At 50.2% G+C, this 22,821-nt stretch overlaps 1 protein-coding gene across 4 annotated transcripts in view; it reads right to left on the bottom strand.

Annotated features, from left to right (window-relative positions):
- Positions 1 to 770: 770 nt before the first annotated feature.
- The window catches only part of CRTAC1 (cartilage acidic protein 1), a 167,170-nt gene continuing 145,119 nt past the window's right edge, over positions 771 to 22,821 (bottom strand). For 2 of the 4 annotated variants that reach the window (XM_081549509.1, XM_081549515.1), the window contains 4 exons: positions 20,601 to 20,746; positions 19,247 to 19,289; positions 16,693 to 16,836; positions 15,520 to 15,863 (listed from right to left, as the gene is read on the bottom strand). In XM_081549509.1, the coding sequence (XP_081405635.1) occupies positions 15,832 to 15,863; positions 16,693 to 16,836; positions 19,247 to 19,289; positions 20,601 to 20,746 (365 nt within the window). In that variant the 3' untranslated portion in view covers positions 15,520 to 15,831. Of the gene's footprint in view, positions 1,352 to 15,519; positions 15,864 to 16,075; positions 16,229 to 16,692; positions 16,837 to 19,246; positions 19,290 to 20,600; positions 20,747 to 22,821 lie in introns of those variants that run through there. The other 2 variants (XM_081549493.1, XM_081549501.1) reach the window with 2 other exon arrangements.

Here is a 22,821-nt window from a genome sequence, read left to right as displayed (position 1 = left end):
TTCGTAAATTTTAGGCTTTGCTTTTATTGAGTTGCATTTAATTAGTGCATGTGTACGTGCTAAGTCCCTTCAGTCATGTCCGACTCTTTGCAACCCTATGTACTGTAGACCGTCAGGCTCCTCTGTCCATGGGATTCTCCAGGCAAGAATGCTGGAGTGGGTTGCCATATCCTCCTCTAGGGGTTCTTCCTGACCCAGGGATTGAACCTGCATCTCTTACATCTCCTGCATTGGCAGGCGGGGTCTTTACCACTAGTGCCACTTGGGAAGCCTGCATTTAATCAGTGGTTAATATCAATGCATGCCAGATGTCACAGTAAGTGCTTTAAAAATATGAATTCCTGTACTTCTCATAAGACCCCTGTAAAGTGGGTAACTCTTCTTACTGCCTTTGTGGAGGACCCTGACTCAGAGCCACCCAGCCAGCGACCACCAGAGGCACGTTCTGAGCCCAGGCCCACTCTTCATTGCTCTTGCATTTAACCCTCATTGAAGCCTATGTGGTAGGTCCCCTTGTACCCCTTTCACAGATGAGAAAATCAGGGTCTCAGTGGGAGACTGGCCCTCAAGTGGGTTATAGGTCTGCCCACTCCTCCTGATCAAAGTATACATACATCCCCCCCACCCCACCCCCAGTCAGCAGCAGAGAGTAGAATTCTTAAAAATAACATTTACTGACTGGTAAAGAAAAGACAAATCCCAGAATCTCATGCTTACAAAGCCCAAGAAGAGGCGCTTCTTGTCATTGAAACTTTACTATGTGCCAGGTATTGTGTTTAGTCCTTTACATGCTTTATTTCATTTAATTCTTGCAATAATTCCAAGATTCTATTATTATCCCCATTTTACAGATCAGATAACCATGGTAACAAGTGAGGTGATTGGTCAAAGGTCACATAGCTGAGATTGGGTATGGGGAGATTTGAACTCAGGACAGCCAAGTCCTCACACTTTCCTGTTGAATTACACCCGCTCCGGGGCACACTGGGTACATCGCGTGCTGGGATACAAAGATTAGACACGCTAGAATGTAAGCGCAGGGTCCTGGCTGTGCGCAGGCGCCTCTCAGTTGAGCGAGCGCAGGTGAGAGCAGGGGTTTGGGTGTGGTTCTCAGGCGTCCGTGTCCTGCCTGTCTGGGAAGCAGCACCAGCTCTGCCTCGCACTTCCCTGCTGCCCTCCATCAGCTGGTTCCCTTCGGCTTGCACCCCTCCTTAACGCCCGCCCAGATCGAGATCTCCATCTACGAGGATCGGTGCAGCAGCGGCAGCTCGAGCAGCGGCAGCAGCAGCGGCAGCGGCAGCAGCAGCGGTGGGGGCGGGGGGGCGGGGGGCCGGTGACTGGCCGAGAGTCCCTGCAGGGAGGTGTACGGGTGGACTGAGGGCCTCGCAGACCTGCGGCGGCTGCGCTACCAGAGCACCCGCTTCTGAGTCATTCTTTGGGCCCACCCTGCTGCCCAGGGCGGGAAGGAGGGTGACCCGCCCAGTGTCGCCCGCGGGCCATCAGCCGGCGCCCCCTGCCCCTTGCCCACTGGCAGGACGGTCCACTTCCTGACTTAGCTTTTAGCTGACGGGGCTGGTCTGGGTTACACGGAGGCAGGTCTTCCACAGGGGATGGGTGTGGGGACAACACTAATTGGACATACCCCTTTCTTCTGCAGCTCCCCTCCCCGACACCCCCTGAAAAGGATCCAAGACTGTCAAATAGAGAATTCCCATCCTGCATGGTACTTTACTCAAAACCCCACATCCACCAGGACTCCCTTCCTCGGGGTCCCACTCCCCAAGGCTGTCTCCCAACGTGTGTGCTTTTTGATGCCACCACAGGGCCTCTGCCTGTCTGGGATCCTGCCTCCACTGATTCAAGGTCTGGGGAGATGGGAGTGGTCAGCCCCCTCCTGACCTCTTCTAGACTCCTGGCATCCCTGTCTTCCACCCAGAGCCTGGAGGTCATCTTGGACTTGCTCAGAAGTGTCCAGCTACTGCGACTTTGCAGGCCACCAGGTGCTGGTGGAGGTGGGGCACATGGCCTGGCCTCTGGAAGGCTGTATGGGGGTCTGGAGAAATGCTTTATGGAGAGATGTAGCCTTGGGAAGCTTGAACCTCCAAAATGGGAGCCAGCTTCCTGAGACTGGAACGTGCCTGAGTGTGAGAATGAGTGTGTGTGCATGCAGGCACGTGTGTACATGCACATACATACGTGCCCTATGTGCACGAATGCACCTGAGTGTAGGAATGTGTGAGGGCAAGTGTGTGCATGAGTGCACTGTGAGTGCATGTGTGTGAGTGCATTTGTGTGTGTGTACACACATGTGCAAACAGGTGTGTGAGTGCACTTGTATGTTGCCCTTGGCTACTGGGCCGCTGTCTGCCCCTCTCTGCCTCCTGTCTTATCTTTGTGCGCCATGGTCTGGCTGCTTCCCTGGGTGGGTCCAGCCTGTCCTCTTGTAAATAAATGTCCTAACATCCCTTGTCCCTTGCTTGGCTGCCAGCTTGGCTCTTCTTCTTGGACTCTCCCCCACTGGCAAGTTTCTCCCCACCTTCTGACTGTACTGTGTACATTCTACCAAAAAAATTGGGGTTCTAGGAGAGTCGAGCCAACCTTCCGGGGCCTTCTGTGCCCCACTTCAAGTCCCCCACAACAAGGCAACAGGGCCATGGGCACTGAGTACTCAGGAGGTCTCCAAGGCTGAGACGTCCTTGGAAGGTCAAAGGAGCTGCCAATCTACAGGGGAAAAGGCAAATTTCTTTCCTGAAAGAGGGGTGTCCAGCCAGTGAGGCCTTGACTGCCGAGGCCCAGCAGCCCCTCCCTGGTGTCTAGAGATGAACAGAAGCAGGCTGCCTGTCTTGGCCGGCAGGAGGTGCTAGAGGGGATATGAGAGACCAATCACTGCAGGTAGCTTTCTGGAACCAAATAGGGGCCTGACTTTCTTTTGGATGCAGGAGGAGTATATAGGAAGGGTCCAGAGAGCTGGAGAGGGCAGCCCAGCCCCTGAGCCTCAGTGGGTCCTGGTCCAAGTATCCCCCAGGTGAGCTGCAGCCCACTGATCTCCACCACAGTCCCCATCCCCCTGAACCCGGCCTGTGCCCACTCTGGCCCACTGCGTGGCTGGGGCCGACCTATGGGGTGACTGATACATCTCCCGTGGGATGGCTGGGCACTGGCCATGCGGTGGCCTTTCATTTTATTATTTCTTTTTCCAATAAAAGGACTTGCCCAGCTTGAGGCTCTCTGCTGCTTCTCTCCCCCTCGGCGATGGGGGGCCAGATCTATGCCCCAGGATCATGGAGAGGGGATGCTCAGTGGCCCACCCACCTCCTGCTGAGGAGGAAGGGCCAAGTGTGTTTCTGAAGAGGCAGCACCTGGACATGGAAGAATGGACAATGTCTTCTTTGAGTTTGTAGTCTAGTGGGGACACTCCTCATCTGAAGCTTTTATTTGGCCCTTGGATCCTTAAGTGGGCAGAACAGGTTGAACTGAAACCAGGTCAAAATCAAGTCATGAATTAATTAGATAGATACCCATGTCTTGAGCTCATATCTGTTAGGGGTTGGATCATACAGGTCACTCTGTTCTAAAGAAAAGTACGTGGGTGTTGGAATCTAGCAGAGGTGTGTCTTGGCTCTTATAAAACTAAATAACATGTAATGAGCACTCAGTGTGTGCCAGATACTTTGCTAAACCCATAGGGCAAAGGTGTGGGAGGGGATTTAACGATCATCTGAATGAGGCAGAATGGAGGCCCAGAGAGGGTGAGTGAGTTGTCTCTGGTCACACAGCTGGTTGACGATAGCGAATAACGCCAGGTTTAGAACTGAGGTCTGACCCAGTGCTCACTCCAACCCCGTGGGGATGACACCCAAATGGAAGTTGTCTGAAGCTGCAAGGTGGCTGGGGTCATGCATTCAGGTCTGTGGGCTAAGAGAGGATCCCACCAGATTGTGGGGACAGCGGTTCCACCTCTGGGTGGGAGACTGGGGAGCGCCCTGTGTGGCTTCCCCACTTACATTTTATGCTCCTAAGAGGCAGCTGGACTTGCTGCCTCTACTCAGATCTGGGGTGTGTGCAGGTTGTCACCATGGAGTCTGTTCTTTAATATGCGGGTAGGTTCATTTTGCCCTGTTTGCAACTTTATTAGCGGTGGTAATATAAACAATAGTAGCTAACATTTATTTAGCACTGACTATGTAAGACTACATAATTCATCATTCAGTCCTCACAACAACCCTCTGTGGTGTGCACTATTATTCCCACTTTACAGATAAAGAGACTGAGGCTCACAGAAGTTAAGTAACTTGCCCCAAATCACACAACTAGAATGTGGCTGAGCCTGGCTTTGAATCCCGACAGTCTGACTCCATAAACTGTGGGGTAGACGATATCAGCTTCGGAGACCCCCTTGGCCATCCTAGGCTCTGAGAGAGGGCTGGTACCTCCAAGCCCAGGGTATCATGGGAGTGTGGGTGGTTGGGCTTCTCACGGACCTGCAGGCTCACAGGGGCAGCTTGGTGAAGGGTAGTTGGGGGGAGAAGTTGGTTGAGGTGTGGCTTCTCAGACTGACTTGTCTCTGCTGCCTCAGTTATGGAGGAAGTGGCCTCTTTCCTGGGTTCGGTGGTAGCTACATCTCCTCTGCAACCCTTGCCAGCCAGAGACAGGCCCCATCTGGTGCCAGAGAGCAGAGGAACCCCCAGGCAGCTCAGGGCTGCTGCTCCCCCTTCCCCCCTTCCCCCCCACCCCCATCACTGCCTCCTAAGCCTGTTTTCTGGCTTCTTTTAGCCAAAGGCAGAGGGTGTGTAAAACCGCAGGGTTTACAGAAGCTCCTGGTGCCACCGAGCGGTGGCATCTTGCATTGCACCCCCAAATCAAAGCTGCCTGGGTCAGAGCATCTCAGCGGCTGGGAGACGTCTCATGACCCCCAAATCAGCAGCTGCTCCCACCTGCAAGGACTTTTCTGTGACTTCCAGAGAGGTGCAGGGCAAAGATGGAGTCCAGTTGGTGGTGACTCTTTCTCCCTATGGCCAACCCCTGGGGTGCTGCCTTTCTCCTGGGGGTCCAGCAGCCTGGGAAACCGCACCTCCCAGATCTGGAAGGACTTACAGTGAGGAGGTGTCTGGCAGGAGGCACCCACACATGGTTGTGGCTTTATTGCTCACCATGGAGGAATGCAATGCACAGACCACCCCAAGTGAGACCTGAATCGGAGCTCTGGCTTCCTGACAATTCCCTCTGGGGGAGATCCATGGAACCTCGGTTTCTCCAGTTGTAAAATCGGAATAACATTTTATGGGATTGCCTAGACCAGTGCATCCCATCCTTGATTGTAATTGAAATCACCTGGGAAGCAATAAAAACTGCTGATTCTTGGTCCTATGCCCCAGGATTCTGATTTTATTGTTCTGGGGTGCAGCCTGGGCATCAGGGGTTTTAAAAGTTCCCCTGGGGTTTCTAGTGTGAAGGTTGAGAATCTCTGGATAGTACTTAGAGCCTATGAACTTTTCACAAGCCTCTGAAAATGTCTGAGACCTGAATGAAAAAGTTTGTTGGTTCCATGAATGCAGCCAGACACAAAATGAGTATGAACTCTATGATAGTACTTATAACACATTCTAATACAGGCAAAACTGGTCTATAGTGTTAGCAGTCAGCAGAGAGGCTGCCCTGGGGGGGGGGCAGTGAGTGGAAGTGGGGGCTTCTGGGGAATCCTGATGAGCTGTTTCTCCAGCAGTTACACAGTTGTGCTCACTTTGAGAGTTCAATGAATTATATACTTAAGAACTGCATATTTTCTATGGTGATGGTCAGGGGAGCCTGGCATACTGCTGTCCATGGGGATGCAAAGGGTTGTATATGACTTAGCTGCTAAACAACAAATGAAATAGTTGAATGAAATTTATGAAGGAAGTTCATTGGTTCCAAAATAGGAAAAGAAAGCACAAAACTGAAATTAATGTTTTATTACATAGCTACAAAATGTAACATTATGTCAGACAGTCAATTGCAATTTAACTTAACTCATGTGTGTGTGTATGTGTGTGTGTTGTGTGTGTATGTTTCATTAAGTGTGGGTTGTGGATGTACATGAAAATGTTTGATACGATGAGGTGTGGGACCTTTAAAAGAGAAAGTCCTTGGTACCTAAGAAAATCTTAAAACAGACTAGGTTTATGCCAGGAGCTCTTAAGCTTGACCCCGAGTCCCTGTGTGCAGAATGACATACATTTAACTGGGGAAGAGAGCCCACAGATTTTAGCAAATTCTCAAAGTGGGTATGTAACCATCCCCCAAATGCTAAGAACACCTGGTTTTGAGGAGCCGGTGAGAAACTGGCCATGGATGTGCCTGGAATGAAATAGATGTCCTTTCCCTGATAGCTCAGTTGGTAAAGAATCCGCCTGCAACGCAGGAGACCCCAGTTCGGTTCCTGGGTTGGAAAGATCTGCTGGAGAAGAGATAGGCTACCCACTCTAGTATTCTTTGGCTTCCCTTGTGGCTCAGCTGGTAAAGAATCCTCCTGCTATGTGGGAGACCTGGGTTCGATCCCTGGGTTGGGAAGATCCCCTGGAGAAGGGATAGGCTACTCACTCCAGTATTCTGGCCCGGAGAATTCCATGGACTGTAGAGTTTATGGGGTTGCAAAGAGTCGGACGTGACTGAGCGACTTTTCACTTCACTTCACTTCCCTCCTTTCAGAGTTCAGCCTTCCGAGGTTTCCACAGGACCCTTCTCAGGAGACTTTGGGAGGATTTATTCTCCTGGTGGCGCTGAGGGCAGACTGTGCTGTGTTCACACCTCTTCCCTAAGAGACCTGTCATTTCAGCAGCTGCTGGACAGCAGGACTTAGTGTCCCTGAGCTGCACGGGGACTTGCGGTTACCATGGGGATGATTGAGGAGGTGGAAGTGTGCAGAGGGAGTCAGAGGGCTGCAGCGGTTGGCATACCCCTGTCAATCACTTTGCCACACCCAATCTCTCTTGTCCTTTGTAAACTGTGAGCATTGTGAGAAGGAATTTTGGTAAATGATAATCTGTTTCTCCAATGTAAGATATTGTTATTGTTGAAGTTGCACTAGGATCTCAATATACCGTGGCCTCATGCTGTAGATTTATAGCCAGGTTTCAGATTCTTGCATAGAACAAACAAAAGGCAAGGGTTCATTGATTTCCTAGTGTATGCCAGGAACTCCTGTATATTACTATTCTATTTTGCTCTCTAACACTCTTGGTGGGTGGTTATATTTGAATTCTCATTTTATAGATGAGGAAATTAGATGGTTAAGTAGCTTCACCAGCACCCACAGTATCAGAGTGAAGGCTTGAACCTGAGTCTCTGACCCCAAATCCGGCTCTCCTTCTGACACCATGTGTCACAGTCAGGCTAAAGGCTTCGTTCTGTCCGGATTGACTCATGAAGACAGATTCCAGACTCAGAGAGCAGCACGTAGGCAAATGCAGACACAGAAAAATTAGATTTGCAGGGGCGCAAAGGGGCTAGTTATTTTGGAGTAATTCAAGTTATCGATTTTTGTAATGGAAAAGTGATTGGAGACCGGCTACCACCTGAGAGCCACGCCAAGCGAGGCCCCGGAAGGGGAAATGTTATACACAGCTTACAAGACCTTGTGTGTGTGGTGATGGCCTTCCTCCTGCCCCAGTTCCTAAGCCAACTCTTGGTAGGTGGGGATCTTGTCTTACTCATTTCCACCACTTTCTCCCCGCACCCCAAGAGCCTGGTGCATGCCTCACCCTTGGCAGGTGAATGAGAAGTGCTGCCCATCATGGGCTGCAGGAAGAGATAAGAATATGAAGACTTGAAATCCTCGGGCTCCTGGGGCAACATGCCACTGAGAAGCAGCTTAGGCCAATGTAGACAAAGGCAGGTACAGGGTCACTCGGTTAAAGGGTGACCCTAGGCCATCCCCTGCACTGGGCAGCTTTCAGTAATGTTGCCTCTTGTGGCTCTGCTGGTGATCTTGTGGCTCTGCTCATGAACTCCACCTGGGGGGAGGGGAGGAGAGGGGAGGGGGAGGGGGAGGGAAAGGGGAGGGAAAGGGGGAGGGGAAGAAGCATACATCCCGTTCCCACTCAGCCCCTACTCAGAGCTCCTGCTCTGTTATTTTGAGGTGGACAAATCCTTGTGGGGCTGACTGCTCTGCCTGGAAAGTCTGGCCCTGGGGCCCTAGAGGGTGAAGTACCATGGGTAGATGGATAGATGGATGGATAAGTGGAAGGAAACAAAGAAGATATGTACAGGGAGATGACTGCCTGGCTTGAGATGGATGCTCGCAGACTGTGGGGAGGCAGGTAGAATGGATGGGTACTGATCGGCCCTGTGCTCCCCAGTGCAGATCTAAATACAGGACAAGAGCTCTTCGAAGGAAAGATGCTGTGTAACCTGGTCCCCAAATGAACTCTGCATTTGTAACTATGAGTGATGGTTGTGTCTAGTTGGGAAGGAGTCTTATGGGTCTAACATCATCCCAGTTAATGACTTATGGATTGTTGTAAAATCAGGCACTGCTAGGAGTGAAGGCAGGAGGTTAAAGGACCTGGAACAGATTTCATAATAATATCTGCATTTTATCAATTTGGACGGTGTGCGCCTTACATGCTCCATCTTGATGAAGCCTCACAAAAGCTTTATGAGGTTGTTATATCTCCATTTTCAGCAGATGAAGAAACTGAGTTTCAGATTCAAACCTGAGTCCATCTGATCCCAGAGTCTCAGGGTGAAGAGAGAATTTTAAGGATAGATGAGTGAAGTAAGTCAGTAAGAGAAAAACAAATACTGTATATTAATGGATATATATGGAATCTAGAAAGATGGTACTGATGAACCTGCAGGGCAGCCATGAAGATGCAGACATAGAGAACAGACTTATGGACCCAGGAAGGGGAGAGGAAGGAGAGAGTGGGACGAATGGAGATAGAAGCATTGAAACATATACATTACCATATGTAAAACAGATAGCCAGTGGGAATTTGCTGTATGACTCAGGGAACTCAAATCAGGGCTCTGTGACAACCTAGAGGGGTGGGAAAGGGTGGGAGGTGGGAAGGAGGTTCAAGAGGGAGGGGACATATATGTACCTATGACTGATTCATGTTGATGTAATGACAGAAACCATTGCCATATTGTAAAACAATTATCCTTCAATTAAAAATAAGTAAATTAAAAAGAAATTTTAAAAAAGTGGGCTGAGACAAGGAACTATATTCAATATCTTGTAATAACCAATAATTGAAAAGCATCTGAAATACGTGTATAATGGAATCAATTTGCTGCACACCTGAAGCACTGTAAATCAGCTATGTGCTGTGTTGTGCTTAGTTGCTGTCGTGTCCAAGTCTTTGCGACCCCACGAATTGTAGCCTGCCAGGCTCCTCTGTCCATGGGGATTCTCCAGGCAAGAATACTAGAGTGGATTGCCATGCTCTCCTCCAGGAGATCTTCCCAACCCAGGAATCGAACCCAGGCAGATTCTTTACTGTCTGAGCCACCAGGGAAGCCCAAATCAGCTATACTTCCATAATAAATTTTAAAAAATACTATGTTAGAAAAAGGATAGATGGAAAGAAGGAGGGAGGGATGGAGGGCTGCAGGAGTTTGGAATGAGCTCTGTAGGAAAGAATGGTCTTTGCAAACAGGACACCTTTTGCATTGGGTGAGGCTTTGAGACCTCCCGGCTTCCTTCTCCCTCCATTCTCCCTGTGTCTGCCTTCAAGGCCTGTACATCTTGAGCCGGGGAACGGACAGGCAGAGGAGGTATATGCAGGACTTGCCTTCCTGCCTTCAGCCTAAGTGTGTCCCTCTGCTTGTCCCCAGGAGCAGTTGGGAAACATTGGCTGTACTTTTCTCCCTCCCTGGGAGCTCAGCACTCAGGTCTGGGCTGGGGAAGGAGAGTAAGCCCTTGGGTCTTTTGAGGGGATGCACTGAATGATTCTAGGGGAGAGATCCTTCATGGCTGCTCTGGGTCTGGCCAGGAAGAAGGATAATGAGCTACCTTTATAGGAATTATTCTGGGCCCCTTCTGGAAGGCAGGCAGGCAGGCAGGGGTCATGAGATTCTGGGCAGAAGTGCTGGCAGGACTTCTGTCCCCACCCTCATCTCTTATGCTCCTGATGCTGTCTCCAGCTTCTCTTGTCTCAGCTGAAATCCCTCAGTTCCTGCATCCCAGCTGTGTTCCACCGCCCAATCACAGTGCCTGTGTTCACTTGGTGGGCGCTTCCCCCAACTCTGATTCTGTGTCAGCATCAAGGATGGACCAGCACTGGCACCTATATTTCTGAAAATGCTTGATACAGTTTTGCTTCTGAAATAGTTCGCGTTTTCTGGAGAAGGAGGCAGAGAGAGGTAGAGGAGCCCCAGGCAGGAGTCAGATTCCTGGCTAGGCTGTGGTCCTCGGGAAAGGCACGCTTTTTGGACCTCCATTTCCACACCTGAACATCCCAACCTTCCCAGGTGGCTCAGCGGTAAAGAATCCGCCTGCAATGCAGGAGAAGCAGGAAATGATTCCTGGGTCAGGAAGATCCCCTGGGGGAGGAAATGGCAACCTGCTTCAGTATTCTTCCCTGGAGAATCCCATGAACAGAGGAGCCTGGTGGTCTACAGTCCACAGGGTCGCAGAGTTGGACACTGCTTAGTTTACCATAGTTATGACCATTCTCTTGGGGAATGGCACCGTGTGAGAACTAAGTTGAACTTCTCAGCACAGCCCAGGCCCCAGGAAGGTTTACTCTGCTTGCTCCCTCACAGCCATTTCCAGTCCTTGAAATCTCTTCCCTGCTAAGCTGTCAGGTCCCTGGGGAGATGTCCTTCAAATCTCCCATACTGCAGGCTCCCAGGGACCTGGACCACGGCAGGCTATGCCTGGAGCCACGTGAGATTTGGCATTGAATAGATCCAGGCTGCATCCTGAGCTTTGCTACTTAGTAATATTGATAACACTTCTAATTTACTGGGGGCTTACTATTAATAGATGCCAAGCCCTATGTTAAATATTTTATATCCTCTTGTTTAATGTAATAACTTTGTGTGGTATGCATTATCCTCATTTTACAGATGAGAAAACTTAGGCTCAAAAAACAGTTCACTGACCTCAAACGCCTTTTTCTCAGTGAGGCCTAACTGACCCACCCTATTTAGAATGGCAGTCTGCCTATCTCAGCACTCTCAACTTGCCTTAATGCTGCTTCCTTGTTCCCCCTAACTTCTAACATATTATATACCTTATTATATTGTTCAGTGCCTGCCGTATGTCACCAGGGCTTTCAGGAATCTTGCCCGGTGATGTTCACTGATGTACGTCCCCAGCCACTAGAACCACCACCTGGCACATAGTAGGTCTCCAATCAGTATATGCCCAGTGACAACTGGTTAAATAATTTGCCCAGGTGTAAGTTACTTAACTAGCCATATGACCTTGGATATCTTGTTTCTGATCCTCAGTTCCTTCGGTTGTAAAATAGAAAAATATCATCTATCCCATAGGATGGGTGTGGGGATGAACGGAGACGCAGATGTACAGTTCTCAGCACAGAGCAGGCATTCTGTAAATGTTAGCTCCCTTCCCCGGGGAGGGTTATTTCTTCTTGCTTCTCATTGTTCTCTGATGGCCTACCCTTTGACCACTCGGCTGTTCAACAGTGGTTTCTTCAGAGGACAAGTGCTGAAGGAGGGGTTGGCATTACCTATGGAGTTAACCAGCCCCTGTTCTCTCACCCTCCTCCCTCCTCCTTCTAGGATGTGCTCGTTGCTAAGGAGATGCAACATCAGCCCCTGACAGGACGTGGCTGGGGTCTGGTCCACAATGAAGGAGTGAGACTATGGCTGACCCCGGGGAGGGAGGGCAAGGGAGGAACATGGCTTGCCTCAAGGGCTGAGAGTCTGGGTGGGGGTGTCATTCTGGAATCTGCTGGAAAAAAACCAGCTGGCTCCCTGAGAAAGAGAAGTGCTTGTTCTCCTGTCTCATGTGACTCTGGAATGATGACCAAGGGCCCTGTTTGCAGGCGGGAGTGGAACCCCTGCTTAAGCTGCTGTCCAGTGCTGGTCAGGGTGCGATGCCCAGACCCTGGGAGGGGGCCATAGCAGCCAGAGTGATACATAATCAAACTCCTGGCCCTCAGAATGGCACCTCCCCAGAGCAGGGCTGGTGGCTGAGCAGATGCTTGAAGAGGTCACATGGCTGATTGTGTGCCCGGTGAGCGGACTCCACACAGGGACTGCCATCTCTTCTTGCAGGTTGAACGAGACTGTAGGGACACTGCCTCAGATCCTGGGCCACCCCTAGGGACTCCGTACCTTCCTTCCAAACCCTCCCTTGACCCTGGGCAGCAGGAGAGGTCGTGCTTTTGTGTAACCAGTCGGCCAGCTCAAATGGAGAAGGAAGAATGCCAGCTGAGGCCAGACCACCCTGACGGAGTCCTGCCTCTGCCCGCCCCAACCGCTCGGCCCTGGACACAGCACTCAGCGTCTCTGCAACACTGGGATGACTACAGCACCTTCCTCTGGGACTGTATGCAGATTCAACAAGTTGATTCTTGTAAAGAGTTCAGATCTGACCGAGAAATACCAAGCACTCACTAAATGAGGCTAGTATCGTCATTTTAAGTGGTACATTCCTGGGAAGATCAGCTTCCCTGATGGCTCAGCAGGTAGAGAATCTGCCTGCAATGCAGGAGACACAGGAGACAGGGGTTCAGTCCCTAGATGGGGAAGATCCCCTGGAGAAGGAAATGACAACCCACTCCAGTATTCTTGCCTGGGAAATCCCACGGACAGAGGGGCCTGAAGGGCTACAGTCCAGCGGGTTGCAAAGAGTTGGACATGACTGAGTGACTAAGAGAGAGAGATTCTTCCTGGGAAAAGGAACATCCTTGGGCAGAGTAAAAATGGTATTGTTATCATTATTTGGTTTTTCTTGAAAAAGGGGAAGTTCTGGCTGAGCTGGCCCCTCTTCCTGCTCTGCTGGATGAGCCCCTTCAGTGCTTCAGCTCTCGATTTGCATAATCCTTTCTAGCCCCTGCCATTATTTGTCCGCCCCTGAAAGCATCTGCTATTTTTGTTATAAACTCAGGCCCAGGAGAAGCCAACAAAAACGTCAGGAGTCTGGGTGGGGCTATCATCCAAAAAAAAAAGAGAGAGAGACTGCACACTTCATGCTCAGAAGGCAAACGGCTTCCCTGGTGGCTCAGATGGTAAAGAATCTGCCTGCAATGCGGGAGATGCAGGTTTGATCCCTGGGTCGGGAAGATCCTCTGCGGAAGGGAATGGCTACCCACCCCAGTATTCTTGCCTGGAGAATCCCATGGACAAAGGAGCCTGGTGGGCCACGGTCCATAAGTGACTAACACTTTCAGAAGGATTTGGGTGCCCAAAGGCCTCGGAGCAAGAGGAATTAGAAGGAAGAGGGACTCTGAGCCTGGCTGGTTCAGCGCAGATCAAAAAGCCCTACACTGAGGCCCTGGGCTTGGCAGGTGCCTTCCTGGCCCACTGGGGAGGTGTTGTTATTTGGAGGCAGGTGAGGTCTGCCTGTCCTCTGTATCTTTTTGTCTCCTGTTTCTTCCAACCCAAGCATCTTGAGGCAGGGAACTTGACACCCTCAGAGGAGGGACCTTGTCACAGTACTCACGGGAGGGACCCAGTGCTCGTCACACAGGAGGTTTTCAATAAATGATTCTGTTAGTCGCTCAGTCATGCCAAACTCTTTGTGACCCCATGGACTGCAGCCCACCAGGCTCCTCGGTCCATGGGATTTTCCAGGCAAGGATCCTGGAGTGGTTTGCCATTTCCTTCTCCTTCAATAAGAGATTGTTCAGTAACTATAGGAGTGAATGCAGAGAGTTAGCTTTCTGGTACAGCGATCCAAGAATTTAGCTAGACATTCTAGAAAGCCCCTCTGAGTTTGAGTCCCATTGCCATCCTGTGCACTGGGCTCCTCCATCTGGCTGGTGGAAGACAATATGGGGACAGCAACCATGTCACCTTCACTCACCAATGCGCTCCCAGAGCCTAGCTCAGTACCTGGCACATAATAGGTTCTCAACTAATATGCGTTGAAAGACTGAATGAATGAAAGAATGAATCTAATTCAGGGTATGAATCTAATACCCCAGAGTCAGGATATTACAGTTGTGCTCTTAGTAGCTGGAGGGATTTTGAACTCCTCTTTGTAACTCATCTGGCCCCGCCCACCTAGTAGGGTAAAAACCACACTAATAAACTTGGTTATAAGAAACTCAATGTGTAGGAATTCGTGGTTATTACTTATAAGTCATCCTCGAAGTCTGCTGTCACCTCAGCTCTCCTGATGTCCTTGTCAGGCTGCCACACTGGCTGTCTTATCCCTTATTTCTCGTGCTGTGTGTGCAGGAAGTCAATGAACACCGTTATCTTGTTATTTACCATTGCATTTGGAACCATAGTCTCTGTGGGTTTTGGGTTTTACTTATCTCACTATCATAGATCCACTTGTTCGTCTCTAAAAAGGCAGCGTCTTCCAGAATGGTGAGGGAATCGTCTGAACGGTGACAGCGCTGTCTGTTACCCCCCCCAACAAGATAGGGTGGTGGCAGAGGGCTCCAGCCCTGGCTCGGGGACCAGCTGGCTCATGACCTTGGGCTGATCTTTTCATCTCCCTGAGTCTCATTTCTAGGGCCTGTTCAGATCTTTAATTCTGTGTCAACACACAGGAGTGGGCTTCCCAGGAGTGGAACGATTTTTAAGTGGATGTATGCTTTTCTGTGAAACTGTAGCTGTTTTTATTTTAAAACTTTTCATTTTAGCTCCTGTTCCAAGTGTAAAAACAACACTAGCAATGAGGAATTAATATTTTGTGATTTATGGGGCATATTATTATTATATCAGAATATGGTAGTTTTTTTGTTAAATATATTTTTTTAAAGGGTTGGTGGCTTTCTTAAGAGTAATTTTATTATATCTGGGGGTGTGCCTTTTTTTCCCAATCACATAAAGAATAGATCTGTGATTTATAAGGCTCCTGCACTACTGAAGCTGGTCATGAAAGTATTCTAAGGTGTTACATCATTACTAAAATTGAGGCTTTCAGGAACTTCCAGGTTTCCAAGCATATTGCAGGAGAGACCAAACTGCAAGGTTCTTTCTAGAAATTAGGGTAATCTGACACTAGGCATGCCTATGTCCAGCCACATTTTCAGGGGTCTTAGAAAGGAACAGGCCCTTAGGGATACACCAGCCCAACTCTGCTGCCGTTTAGATGTGGGATACTGAGGCCCAGACAGGAGAAGTGACTGCCCCAGAGCATTCCCTCCATGTCTGTCCCTTGCTCATCCCACATGCCTCATCTGGTCCAAACCCCAGTGTCCCCAAAATGAACATTTGTGCACAAACTCAACCACTGCTCATGCCTGGGGCAGACACTTTCTCTGTATCGTGAGTTGCTTTCCAAGGGCCACGTGACGGAAGGGCTGCTGCTAACTCAGCATTCCAACCAGCTCTGCTTGCCTTAGACACTTTTTTTTTTTTCCCACCAGCTAGACACTAATATCCAGCAGAGAGTTTATTGGTATAATTTCTTCAGAAAGAGACTGGAAGGCTTAGCAAGTTCAAACTTTAACATTTTTTATCAAGAGTCCCAAATGGCCACCCTTTCCCCCGCCCCCCCATCATCACCACCAACCCCAATATGGCTTTCTCTACCACAGGCACTCAGGGCCTGCAGAGCAGAAACAGCACAGGCCAAACCAGCAGGCACAGGACACAATGTCAAATCAACTGAGCAAGCAACCGCCTGGGAGCCATCTTTGTTAAGGGCAAAATAAGCCGCTCATGACACTGGAGGATACAGAAAAGACAGGACTATCTTGATTCTTCTGAAGGAGTGAGGGAGGCTGGATGGGGTGAAAAACATGTTCTCAGAAGACATGCAAAGAAAGACTTCACAAACAACTAAAGGTGACACAAATATGAGTATCTCCCAAACTTCCCTTTTCAAAGATGGCCAACCCTGCAGTCCATTCAGAGGGAGCACGCAGCAGAATCTACTGGGCATGGAGAAAGACAGGCAGCGGGAGAGATTTAGTTTTCCACAAAGATTGTTAGGTTTTTGTTTTTTTTTTTTCCTTTATTGATGGAATTTAAAGTGCATATAACTGAAGGCAAAGTCCAAGGCCTAGAGAAAGAGATGAGGCCCAAGAGAGAGGCTCAGAGATTCTAAAGGCGGCAGAAGGATACCCACCTAAAAAGGCCACTTGAGCTGCAAAAAGGATGGAGTGGGGAGGCAGAAAATGGGGAAAAGAGAAGGGGAATGAGGGTGGGGTGGGGGTGGGGGAAAGCATTTGGGAGGAAGAAGACAAATACCAGTTCAGAAATTCAGACAAAGGTGAGCAGTAGGAGCTAGTCTATATCCCAGGTAAGAAAACGTGGGCTGACCCTAAGGTAGGAACATTAGTTTCAGGAAACGTGAGAAAGGGAGAAACAGGAAGAGCAATAGCTTCTGGCCAGGACACAGTACCCCAGGGGCCCTTCAGATGGTGGCAGTAGTGGTGGGGCTTCTCCAAGCCTGTCATGGTTTTCCTTGGAGACCCCACAAAGGTCTAGGGAGATGCCCTCCAGCCAGGGGAAGGCAGGGGCTGAGAACCTCAATTTGGGGCCTCCCAGAGCTCCCCAGTGGGTGGCAAGTTCCCTTTGCTACTGGACGGTGGCCAGGGCCCCACTCACCCACACAGGCTGTGCCGTCCTCGTTCGGCTCATAGCCCCGACTGCATCTCTTATTGGTCCGGCACCTGTAGCTTCCGTACGTGTTGACACACACGGGTTTGTCTCGAGGGCACACGAATGGGAACTGGATGCATTCGTTGGTGTCTGAAAGGCGAGGGGAGCCGCTCACTGGGGGCTGGGGTCAGTGGGTCCTTACTCAGGCTCTGCATCCCCAGTCCCGCCATGGCCTTGGGCATGTCCCTTCTTCTCCCTGGGCCTCAACTTGCTCGCTTCAGTTTTCTTGGCTGGCTCCTCCTATACTTGATCTCTACACCTTGGGGGCACTCATGTTGTCTTGGGTCTTCTTTTCTATCTCCCACAGTTTCTCTAAGTGGTCCCTTCACGTACGGATGATTCCAGGCCTCCTATCTTGAGCCATGACCTCTCCTTGGGGCTCCAGATTCATGAATGTCTACCACACATCTCAGACTTACTAGGTTGAAATGGAACTCTAGATCCCCCAGCCTTCGAGCCTCTTTTGTCCCCTGTTCCCATCCTCGCCAGCTCAATCAAGGCCATCATCAGCCTCTTGGCTGCTCAAGCAGACATTGGAGAGATTCCTGATTCTTCCAGTTTCCTTAATTTGCAGGCAATTTAACAACAGATCCTGTCAATTCTGCCCCATTGTATCTCTCCTGTCTGACCACCTCCCTCTCATTCCTCTGCCACCAGCCTGTCCCCAGTCACCAGCAGCTCTTGCCTGGATTTCTGCAGCTGCATTCTCCCCTTTCCCCTCCCCCCCACCACACGCCCACCCACTCCCCAGGCCTCCTGGCTTCCCCACTTCCTCCAATCCTATCTGCAATTCAGCAGCCAGGTGATTGTTGAAAATATGAACCATACCATGCCATGCTCTTGCTTAACTGCAAAGGGCCCTGAGAACAAAGTCCAGACTCCCTTCTGGGGCCCAAGATCCTCCCTGATGTGGCATCTGGCTCGTTCATCCTCTCCTAGCTCTCTGGCCTCCTTCCTGTCCATTTGACACACTAAGCCTTTCTCCTGGCACATGGTCTTTGCTCCCGCTCTCCCCTCTGCTGGACAAGCTCCTCCCTCCTCTCTTTCTATGGCTGGACCCTTTCTATCCTTCAGGTCTCAGCTCAAATGTCCTCTCCCTGCCCACATCTTCTAAAGGAGTCTTCAGAGAGCACCTTGCTTAAAGGGTTCTTGACTCATCTCATCCAGTTCTTGGGTAACATGGTTTGTGGTCAGTCTGCCCAACTAGAATGAACACCCCTCCAGGGCAGGTGCCTGACCTGCACCCCCAGCTCCCCACATGGGGTGCTGTGCAGGAGGCACCCAAATGTCTTCTGGGTGATGAAATGAAGAGGAAGCTGCACTGCAGAGGTCACAGGGTCTTCCCAGCACATGGGGAAAATGCTGGAATTTCTGGGTATGTGCACCGTCTGTTTAGAGTGGCCACGGTGGGGACATGAGGAGTGGAGGGAACTAATTTCTTCCTCAAGCCACCCTTCCAGCCATCCTCTCCACTTCTCCCCTGTGGTCCTTTGCCAGGCAGTACCCTCCATTGGAACACTTTCTCAGCACTGTCTGGCAAACTCCTCATCACCCCTCAGGTGTCAGCTCAGACTTAAACTATCTCTGGGGCACTTTCTTGGACCCTCACTAGACTGGTTTAGCACCCTACCTTTGTGCTCCCATAGTATCCCCTCCCCACAAGCCCTGCCCAGGCTGTGTGGTCAATCTGTTTCTCTGTGCGCCCCTCCCACTGGCTGTAAGCTCCAAGAGGGCAGGGATTGTCTCATTCACTCTGGCATCTCAATAGCAAACCATTCATCTGGGGCTAATGAGTGGCTGTAGAAGGGACTTGGGAAGAATGCTGCCTGAACATCTAAGGGCAGGTGGAGTCCTTGGCCTAACCCCTCACTGCTGGTCCTTAGGATGGAAGACAGGGGGTTGAAAGTCTCGGTGCTGAGCCTCTAGGCCACCCTTGCCCATTCCAGGCCTTTGAGAGATTTTAGGAGGTCCCTGGATCCTCACAGAGCCTGGCTGTGCTGCAGTTACCTGCCCCCTAATACTGCAAAAGGCTGCAATCTCCCTTCTGAGCTGGGATCACATGCCACATCCTGGTTTGCTCCGATGCCCCCTGGCTAGCCATGCCCACTCTCGCCTGCCAGCCCCTTTGCTGGCTGCTGTGCTGGATGGAGGATGCATGCCCACCCACCATGGCTCCTAGGAGCCAGGCCTCCCTGTGTGCTCTGTCTAGGCAGTTGTGTCTCCTCCCTGTGATTGTTCTCTCTGTATTCACGGCAGGGAAGCGCTGCCAATTCCCAGAGCTGTAGTGATTCAGCCTGCAGGTTGCTACCATCATTCCCACCTTCCCAAGTCACCTGGTGGTTGTCTTGACATCTGAAGCCCCAGGGACAAACAACACATTCCCCTTCTCACCGCTCCCACCACCCCTTGTCTGCAACCTGAGTCTTCCAGGGCCCAGGCTGACCCTCCCCAGGAAGATTCCTGCCTCTGCCTTGTCCTCTGGTACCTGCAGGCAACTCACCTGCACAATGGCCATTTTCCTGCGGGGAGAATCCTTGGCCGCACTGCAAGATGGGCAGAAGCAGAGACACTAGTGAGTTGAGAAGATCCCATCTCAGGTCCCCTCCCAGTCACAGCCACAGAGCAGCTGTCACCCTGACCCCACAATAAAGGACTGCTCACAGCTCTGAATCAGGGAGAGCTCCTCCTGCCAGGATTCCTTTGCACTGATGAGAGGAGACTCAGGAGGAAGGCCAAGAACAGAGCCTGTACAAACTCCTGCTCATTTCCCTCATGTGGGAACCACAGGCCTGCCCCGTGACCCCCAACAGAGTCTGTCCCTCCTATGGCAGCACCTGAGACAAGCTGGGTCTCAGGAAGGCAAAGTGTAAAGAAGGCTGATCAAGCTCACTCCCCACACCCCTTTCTCTGAGAACCTTCCCCACTCCTGGGGCCTGGGTGCCTGTGAGCCAGGCCATCACCCCAACTTGGGGCAGGGCTAGCTGGATAAGAGGTGGACATCTCATCTGGAGGAGTGACTCAAAGGCTGTGCAGCTGGAATTTGATCTAAGTGAGGCAGAGACAGAGATTGGGGAGCCTGGTCACTCCAGGCTGTGGGGGCTTTGCTAGGTCTCTGTGGAGGTCTCAGCAGCCTGGTGGTTGGGAGCGGTGGTTGGACTCAGAACACTTTACACAAGACAGAAAATGCCGACTGTTGGGACTGATGAATGATGGGGTGCTGGTGAGGATTACTGGGGAAGGAAAATGCTCCCCCCCAGAGCCAGTGCACTAAAGACAGAGGTCCATGAGCTCCTGGGGCCACCAAACTGCCATGGCTCTAGCTCATCCCGAGTGTCCCTTGCGTTTCGTGAGCTCCCCTGGAACCTCCCTGTAAGTCCCCTTGTCTGCGTGAGTTTAAGTGGCTCCTATTATCTGCAATGGTGTGATCCTCTCTGGACAGGGGCCCAGAGCTCTTCCTAGGAGTCTGCAGAGGCAACAGGAGGCTGTGTCAGAGCCTTGGAAAGAATCAGAGATGAAGCAGGAGACCTGGGGCCAGTCCTTAACTCTGCTCACAAATGGCTGTGTAGTTTTGGTGCGTTCTCTTTCTTGGTCTCAGTTTACCTTCTCTGTAAAATGGGTGAAAAATGCTTGTCCTTCTAACACGCTAAGATTTCTTTGAGGAGCAGAAGAGCTGTGGGTGTGATAGTGGTGTGGAAACTACAAATGGAGGGGTCACTATGAAGCCTGCCCTTTGCTAAGAAGATTTCCATCATTCTAGAAACAAAATCTGCAATTCCTGGGAATCCAGCTTCAGCCCATAGGGTTGTGGGAAGGGCCTGCTTGTTTGGCTCTGAGGTCCAGATGCCTCTGCTCACCTCCAGGGTGGCTGGGTCCTGAGGTCTGTCATCATCCCGGGGATAGGGAATCTCCAGCACCGAGTTCATCTCCGAACTGGCCACGTTCCTGCTGGCCATCTTGCCATCTGGCCATGTCACCTCCACGCTGCTGGCTTCATCCTTCCCTGCGGGAAGAAAGGAGAAATGACCAGCCGCAGAGGAGAGTGAGGGGTGGGGAGGGATTCTCTGCAAGAGTGTCATCATTCATTCGTTCACCTGATAAAAAACATGAACCGAACACTGTTCCAAGTGCTGGGGAAATAGCAAACGAGGCCAACGAGATCCTGCTCCTTTAGGACAACACCGTCCAAGAGAACTTGCGCGGTAACGGTGATGTTTTCTATCTGTCAGCTACGGTAGTGGCTAGCCATAGGTGGATGCTGAGCACTGGTGTGGCACTGGCGTGATAAGGGACTGGATTTTAAATTCTATTTAAAATAGAATTATTTAGCCACTAACCTAGTGGCTACCATATCAGATAGCACAGTTCTAGAACTTACATTCTAGTGGCTAGGCCAATGGGCAGGAGGCTGTTTTGGGGAAGAGGGTTAAACCTGGTGGTAAACAGGTTGATTTTGGAGTCCTGGGTTCAAATCTTGGCTGTACCATTTACCTAGCATGTTGGGAAAGAAAGAGTGGGGGTGGGGCATCTGGGAGACCTGGGGACAATGCTCAGCTTTACAGCTGATTTGCTTTTTAATATTGGGTGTATTCCATTGATTTGTATTTATATTCATACTGATAGTTAAAGTCTGCAAGGGGATGCCACTGGGAAAGTCCCTGTTTTCAGGAAGCTTCCACTCTAGTGGGGATAGACAGGCGCACAGATGAACAAATAAACAATGCCAGATATTGACAAGCTCTGTGAAGAAAACAAAAATAGGGTGATGAGATAAAGAGGAAGTAAGAGTTACTGGGGGCCTTTTCTAGTCAAGGTGATGAGGGACAGGTTCTTGGGGATAAAGTATTTGAGTGGAGTGCCATATAAAATATAAAAGCTGAGGTGACAAAGAGCACAGGAGAAAGACCAATCTGAGAAGCAACAGTGAGAACTGGACATGGAACAACTGACTGGTTAAAAATTGGGAAAGGAATATGGCAAGGCTGTATATTGTCACCCTGCTTATCTAACTTATATGCAGAGTACCTCATATGAAATGCTGGGCTGGGTGAATCACAAGCTGGAATCAAGATTGCTGGCAGAAATATCAATAACCTCAAATATGCAGATGATGTCACTATAATGGCAGAAAGTGAAGACGAACTAAAGAGTCTCTTGATGAGGGTAAAAGAGGAGAGTGAAAAAACTGGCTTAAAACCCAATGTTCAGAAAACTAAGATCACGCCATCCAGACCCATTACTTCATGGCAAATAGCAGGGGAAGAAGTGGAAGCAGTGACAGATTTTCTCTTTTTGGACTCCAAAATCACTGTGGACAGTGACTGCAGCCATGAAATTAAAAGACACTTGCTCCTTGGAAAAGCTACGACAAACCTAGAAAGTGTATTAAAAAGCAGGGACAGCACTTTGCTGACAAAGGTCTGTATAGTCAAAGCTATGGTTTTTCTAGTAGTCATGTCTGGATGTGACAGCTGGACCATAAAGAATGCCGAGCACTGAAGAATTGATGCTTTTGAATTGTGGTGTTGGAGAAGACTCTTGCGAGTCCCTTGGACTGCAAGGAGATCAAAGCAGTCAATCCTAAAGGAAATCAGCCCTGAAAATTCATTGGAAGGACTGATGCTGAAGCTGAAGCTTCAATATTTTGGCCACCTGATGTGAAGATCCGACTCACTGGAAAAGACCCTGATGCTGGAAAAGACAGAAGGCAGGAGGAGAAGGGGATGGCAGAGATTGAGATGGTTAGATAGCATCATTGATTCAATGGACATGAATTTGAGCCAACTCCAGGAGATAGTGAAGGACAGAGGAGCCGTCTTGTGCTGCAGTCCATGGGGTCACAAAGAATCGGACACAACTTAGCAACTGAACAACAACAACAAAGCTGAAATGTTTACAGAAAATAATGGTGGTGAAACTCAGGGAATATTCATTGTGAATCCATCTGCACACATCCTTAAAGCAACGTGTTACATTACTGGCAGAAAGCAGGTTGGAAAGATTTATCAGGTGTTTAGGCGTCATCAAAGCTGGCCCCGGCTTCCTGCTTAAAGCAACAGGCTTGTCACTGAGACAAGG

The sequence above is a fragment of the Giraffa tippelskirchi genome, chromosome 2, assembly GCF_054371585.1.
Source record: "Giraffa tippelskirchi isolate mGirTip1 chromosome 2, T2T-mGirTip1v1.2.pri, whole genome shotgun sequence".
NCBI lineage: Eukaryota > Metazoa > Chordata > Mammalia > Artiodactyla > Giraffidae > Giraffa > Giraffa tippelskirchi.
Note: the sequence above shows the minus strand (reverse complement) of the source record. Positions and strands in the feature narration are given on the sequence as shown.